The following is a 6,388-nucleotide window of genomic DNA, read 5'->3' on the forward strand; positions in this document are numbered from 1 at the left end:
GATCACACAATATAACAAATTTAATCTACCCATAAGGCTTCATCTAAACCCTAAGATTAAAAATTTAGCTACTCATTATTTATTCAAAACACAAATAATAAAAGATTACCATGATCAATAATCTAAACTAAAAGAAATAAAAATAAACAATAATTCAAAAGAATAAGAATGCTTCCCCTTTAATTGAATTGTCCAAGTACAAGCATATTCCAAAAGAAAGAAAAGAAAATTTTGACCCTCCTCTTCAAAGCTCCTCTCCAATTCTTCTTGGATGGTTCATGATGATTGAGCCTTCTTGTGAATTTGAGTTCTTGGAATTGGTTGATGGTAGCCAAGGGAGAGAAAAAAATTTTGAATTTCTTTAGTTAACTATCCAGAGGAGAGGAGAGAGAGAGCCCCCATAAATAAAAAAACGTCCACCTCCTCTTGGTAATTGCCAACTTTCTTAATGCAAGTAGGAATCATCCACTTCCTTCTTATTTTGGCTCCTTTTGCTTTTGGAAACTCTCCACCAATAGGAAATAAGTGGATTGCTAAGGAGTAGGGGTGGATATTACTAAAAATTAGATTCCACATGTTTTTCCTAACCATAATAGTGTGGAAATAACGTCCAAAGAGGGGAGAAAACGTGTATAATTTGGGCTCAAATTTGGTTTGGTTGGAAGTTACCAATTTTGATCCCTTTTTCTTCTCGGTTACAAAATATAATAAAAGTTGGGTGTACATATTACCAAATTTGATCCCCTTTTGCTTTCAACTCTAATGTTATACGGTGATTGATGAGTTGTAAGGGGGTGAATTCATCCATTCCACTCAACTTTTTCTGGTGCTTGTGAAACTACCATATTGTCCCTACTCTTCAAAATAATTACACCCATCGCCATAATTATTTGCAAATGGCAAGACTACCCCTCCTTTATATGGTACACAAACACTTGATATTTCTCCTCTCCTCTTCATCTCCAATAAACGATCCAAACCATTCAATTAACGGTCAACTTGTAAATTACTTGCACCACTAAACCGTCCAATTGATATGATCTGAACCGTTAAATTTGCAGGCCTCGATATGAATTTTGATCTTACCAATGAGCGCACCTCTTGAATCTTTTTTGTGGGCTGATCTGGACCATTCAAACGACGGTCAATAAATGTGAATTAATTTTCCCTCCAAGCCCATTTTTCATGGATTTTCTGAAAATAACCTGAAACATAAAAACAAGGGAAAATACCATCATAGCACCGCTTTAATTAAATAATATGCATCCCTAAGAACCTAAAATTCACACATTAATGCGTTCATCACTAGGAAATATGGGAAATAAGATTTTCAGATCCATCTCGTTGGGCTTTAAACTCAGGAATTCAAAGACCAAGAAAATCTTGTAGAATATGGTTTGTGCCGCGAGGTAGTTCGTCCCATAGTTTCCATCAAGGGGGTCAGATCCTCCAAGAGCGGTAATTCTCATTTCAGCTTCTTTTTCATTCGATTGCACCCTTGTTGAAGGTCATAATAATTATGCTCCTTTATATAGGGATGGCATCTCAACAAACGGGTGTTCCCGAGAGGAGAGAAGTCCCGAAAAAAGTCCGGGTTCCTGAAAAGAGCAGAGAGTTCGAGAAGGATAAAATTCCTGAGAAAGGTGGGGCTCCTTCGCGACCCACTCCGACGATATCTATGGCGGCTCTGGAGAGGGCTCGAAGAGCCAGATATGGAGGGCAACAATCCGGTACCGCCCCTCCTCTGACGACTCTTTTTGGAAAGTCGAAAGAACCATCTGGAGGAGAGCGGCCTGACCCGGGAAAGAAACTCAAGGAGAGTACTTCCGTGGTTCCGACTGATGGAGGTCCCAGCAATCTTCCTCCTTCCTTTACCATTGACGGGAGTAGGCGAACACAACTTCTCTTTCATGTCGATCTTCTGGAAGGGGACGCCCAGGTTCGAGGAGACCCCTTTATTCCCTCTTGGAAAGTTGGGGACAAATACTCGGCTATCCATAACCCGCAGGTCGGGGTAGAAATGTGTCAGAATAGCGTGCTCCCGAATGATAAGGAAGAGTTACAGAAATTGAGTGCCGGGGCTTTAAGCAGCTTCTTCCTTCACCAACAGAAGATAGTAAGTATAACTGAACCTTTCTTTTTTCCTTTTTCTCTTCATACTCGCTCGGACTTATTCCCAGCTATCCCTTGCTAGATGAACGATCTCAGTGCCGTAGCTTCCAACCGTATTATGGACACATTAGCGGACAATCTACAGCTTCGGAATGTGGTTAGCGGCCTAGAGGAAAAAAATGGTTCTTTACAAGACAGAGTTGCAGAACTGGAGAAAAAGGAGAAAACCGATAAAGAGGTCATTGCCGCGCTCTGAAAGGACTTGGAGGACACGCAGAGGAAACTTAAAGGATCTGAGGAGGCCGTTAGCGAGCTAGTTCGAGTTCAGTCGGTAGTCGAGGTGGAGGCAATATCCAAGTTTAAGGAGAGTGAGGATTTTGATGTTGAAGTGACGTTCCACGCTCTCGACTTTGAAGGAGGGGGTTCGAAGAATGCAAGAGGCAAGTCCTGCAAATTATGCCCGATTTTCTGGTAGAGCGTTTCATCGCCCCTAAGACCGATACCGTGGCCACTGACTCTCCGATCATTGCCGAATTGAACCCTCCTTCTGCTAATGTGTAAAGTTCTTTTTTAGATGCGCTTGGTTAAACTTTATTTGGTTTGTAATATTTGCCTCATGATGGGGCATATACTTTATGGTGGTGTGCTTTTGTTAGCACTTTTTGGTACTTACAAGTACTTTATATTTATATTTATACAATGCATGGGTTCTATTCCTCACCTTTATGGGGGAATAAGACTTGTATTTTTCAATTTTATGAACCTCCTACCTTTCCTCTGTGAGGGGCGGGGTTTTCTTTTATTACTCTGGTTACTTCCTCTCCCATTCTTATTTAAAAATAAAAAGGGGGAATCCAGGTAAAGAAGAGGCCGGATCTTTGGGCCGTGTTTTTCTTACGAGAAGTGGGCCGGACCTTCGGTCCTGTTCCCATTTTATTTAGGGATAAGCTCTCTTGTTCCTTTATAAATGTAACAATTTTCGGGTATTCCCTTTGTGCTTTGCACGTCGGTCGTCTTTCTTCGATTGATCAATTCAGAGTCGACTAACCCGCCCTCCTTTATGAGGAGAGAACTCATATCCAGTGATATTCTTAGTGGTATCCGGGATGATCAACCTCGGTCGCACTCTACATATCATCTGGTTTGATCTAAGGATCAGGGCATCGGGTCCTCCTGTCTGATGGGTCGGACAAGTGCCTCACCCTACTCGACCGGCTTATTTGCTCGATCGGTGGGCATTAACCTTAAGAGGTTAATTGATGTAATGGCATCGAGTCCTCCTGTCAAATGGGTCGGACAAGTGCCTAACCCTACTCGACCAATTTATATACTCGGTCGGTGGGCATTAATCTTATGAGGTTAATTAATGTAATCATATTTATATGCATATAAATATTTTTGTTTGTTCATTATTTAACATACTTATTTAACATAGGTGTGTATAAGCTTATTTCTTCCTTTTCAAGGATAAGCATTTTTACCTTGTTTTAATCAGCCTACCTACACAACTGGTGAGGACTGTAATATTTCAAGAATTTTTCAAACACACATAGAAACATTAATCATTCATGGAAGTATAACAGGAACACTTTTTGAAACAGAACAAAACTTTATTTCCTCAGGTGAAATTCCTAATTACATCCTTTCTTGGAGATCTGTCTCTACTTATTCTTGCATTTGAAAAAATGAAAACAAAACACAATACCAAAAGTAAATGAAGGAAAATTAACTATACTTACTGATATAATTTCCTTAAGTTCTGCATATGCCATGTCCTAGGGATCGGTGCGCCATCTAGATTTTCCAATTGGTATACTCCTGGGCATAGGATCCTTATAACTCTGTACGATCCTTCCCATGAGGGGGCGAGTTTTTCGGCATTCTTTGGGTCTGAAACCTCTGCCCGTCGGAGTACCAGATCTCCTTCCTTAAGAGCTCTTTCTTTCATCCGATGGTTGTAGTACCGAGCGACCCTCTGCTGGTATACAACGACTCTGATCTGAGCTTTTTTCCTGGTCTCCTCTACGAGTTCCAAACAGCTCCTCATGAGTTTGTCGTTCATTTGTTCATTGTAGCCTTCAACTCTTGGAGAGGGAATGGCTATCTCGACCGGAATGATTGCCTCAACACCGAATGATAGGTTGAATGGAGATTCATCATTGCGGTGCATGGGTAGTTCGGTAGGCCCACAGGACATTCGGTAACTCTGACGCCCAAGTGTTTTTAGCGTCTTCAACTCACTTTTTAAAACTTTGAAGGAGAATTGGGTTGGTTACCTCGACTTGTCCATTTGCTTGTGGATGTCCAACTGAAGTGAATCTTTTTTCGATCATCAGTCTTTCGCAAAAATTCCTGAATTGTTCACTAGCAAACTGGGGCCCATTGTCGGTAACCAATACTCTTGGTATCCCATATCGGCATACAATGTCATGGTAGAAAAAGGTTTTTGTCACCTTAGAGGTGGCCTTTTTTACTGCTTTGGCCTCTACCCATTTGGTGAAATAGTCTCTCTCGACATATAGCATCGTATGCCCACCGACTGATGGTGGAAAGGGACCTAATAGATCCATTCCCCACATCGCAAAGGGAATTGGGCTGTAGATAGGGGAGTATTGGGTTGCTAGCTGGTGAGGTACCAATGAATATCTTTGGCACTGCTCGCACTTCTTGACAAAGTTCTGAGCGTCTTCAAGTATAGTCGGCCAAAAGAATCCTTGACGAAGGATCTTATGAGCCAGTAGCTTGCCCCCCGAGTGATCTCCACATATGCCTTCGTGTACTTCCGCCATTGCTCGGTTGGCGTCTATGGGTCGGAGACATTTTAGTAGTGGCCAAGAGAATGATCATTTATAGAGCACTTCCCCTTTTAGGATGTAGAGGGCGGATTTGGCACTAATTCTCCTTGCTTCCTTTCGGTCATCCAGCAAGGTGCCATCTTTAAGATACTGTATTATGGGGTCCATCCAGTTGGGTTCACGATCAATGTGACTAACTTCGTCTCTCTCTCTCTCTATGTTGGGACGGGAGAGAACCTCAGTATACACGTTCCCCCAGCTAGTGGTCTCTGAGGAGGCCATTTTGGACAGGGCATCGGCTCTGGCATTAAGAGTTCGAGAAATTTGTACAATTTCAAATTCTTCGATCTTTCGCCTCATAGAGTCCATTAACATGTCCAACAACAAGTTGTGAATCACTATGGGCTTTTAGTCGGTCAGCTTCTACTTCAAGGGCTAATGCCAGTCCGGCCAAGAGTGCCTGATACTCGGCCTCGTTGTTGGAAGCATCGAAGTCGAGTTTCAGAGCATATTCCACTAGAAATTTATCGGGTTCGACCAAGACTACTCCGGCTCCTCTTCCGCCTTCATTGGCTGATCCGTCAACAAACAACATCCATGGATATTGTTTTTCTTGTTCATCTTTTACCTCTTCCTGCCCCTCCCCGAGTCTTCGGTCGGAGCCGTACATTCTACTACAAAGTCAGCAAGTACTTGCGACTTAATTGCAGGGCGAGGTCGCACTTGTATATCAAATTTGCCAAGCTCGATTGCCCAATTGATTAATCGTCCGAAGTGTCGGGTTTTTGAAGGATTTTGCACAACGGTTGGTCGGTGAGAACAACTACAGTGTGGGCTTGAAAGTATGGACGTAATTTTCTAGGGGCAACGACTACCGCAAATGCAAACTTTTTGATACCTTGTTTCGGCGTCGTGTAGGACTCGGCGGACGTAATATATAGGATGTTCTGTCCTTTGCTCTTGCCTGACAAGTACGACACTGACGGCCAAGGGGCTTACTGCTAGATAACGGTATAACTCTTCGTTCGATAGTGGCTTCATCAATACAGGAAGAGACTGAAGGTATTGTTTGAGTTTGTCGAATGCCTCCTTGCATTCGTCCGTCCATTGAAAATCTTTCATGTTTTTCAATATCTTGAAGAATGGAAGGCACTTCTCAGCAGATTTGGACATGAATCGACTCAAAGCCGCTATCCTTCCCGCAAGTCGCTGTACTTCGTTCACGGTTTTTGGTTGCGTCATATCAAGAATGACTTGAATTTTTTCGGGATTTGCCTCTATCCCTCGTTGGCTTACCATGAATCCGAGGAATTTTCCTGAGGTTACCCCAAAGGCACACTTCGAGGGGTTAAGTTTCATCTGATACATCCGTAACACCGTGAAAGCTTCCTGAAGGTTAGTAACATGGTCGGTGATTTTTAAGCTTTTAACAAGCATATCATCCACGTATATCTCCATATTCCGACCGATTTGTGAGGCAA

General features: G+C 42.5%; 1 protein-coding gene across 1 annotated transcript; it reads right to left on the bottom strand.

Annotated features, from left to right (window-relative positions):
- Nucleotides 1-3,847: 3,847 nt before the first annotated feature.
- Nucleotides 3,848-4,282, bottom strand: LOC143888559 (uncharacterized). The gene has a single exon (XM_077393007.1). The coding sequence runs from the start codon at nt 4,280-4,282 to the stop codon at nt 3,848-3,850; it is 435 nt and encodes a 144-aa protein (XP_077249122.1).
- Between the last annotated feature and the right edge of the window lie 2,106 nt (nt 4,283-6,388).

This window comes from Tasmannia lanceolata, unplaced genomic scaffold (assembly GCF_043159265.1).
Source record: "Tasmannia lanceolata isolate RefF3 unplaced genomic scaffold, GAP_Taslan_0.1 ptg000012l, whole genome shotgun sequence".
In the NCBI taxonomy this organism is placed as follows: domain Eukaryota; kingdom Viridiplantae; phylum Streptophyta; class Magnoliopsida; order Canellales; family Winteraceae; genus Tasmannia; species Tasmannia lanceolata.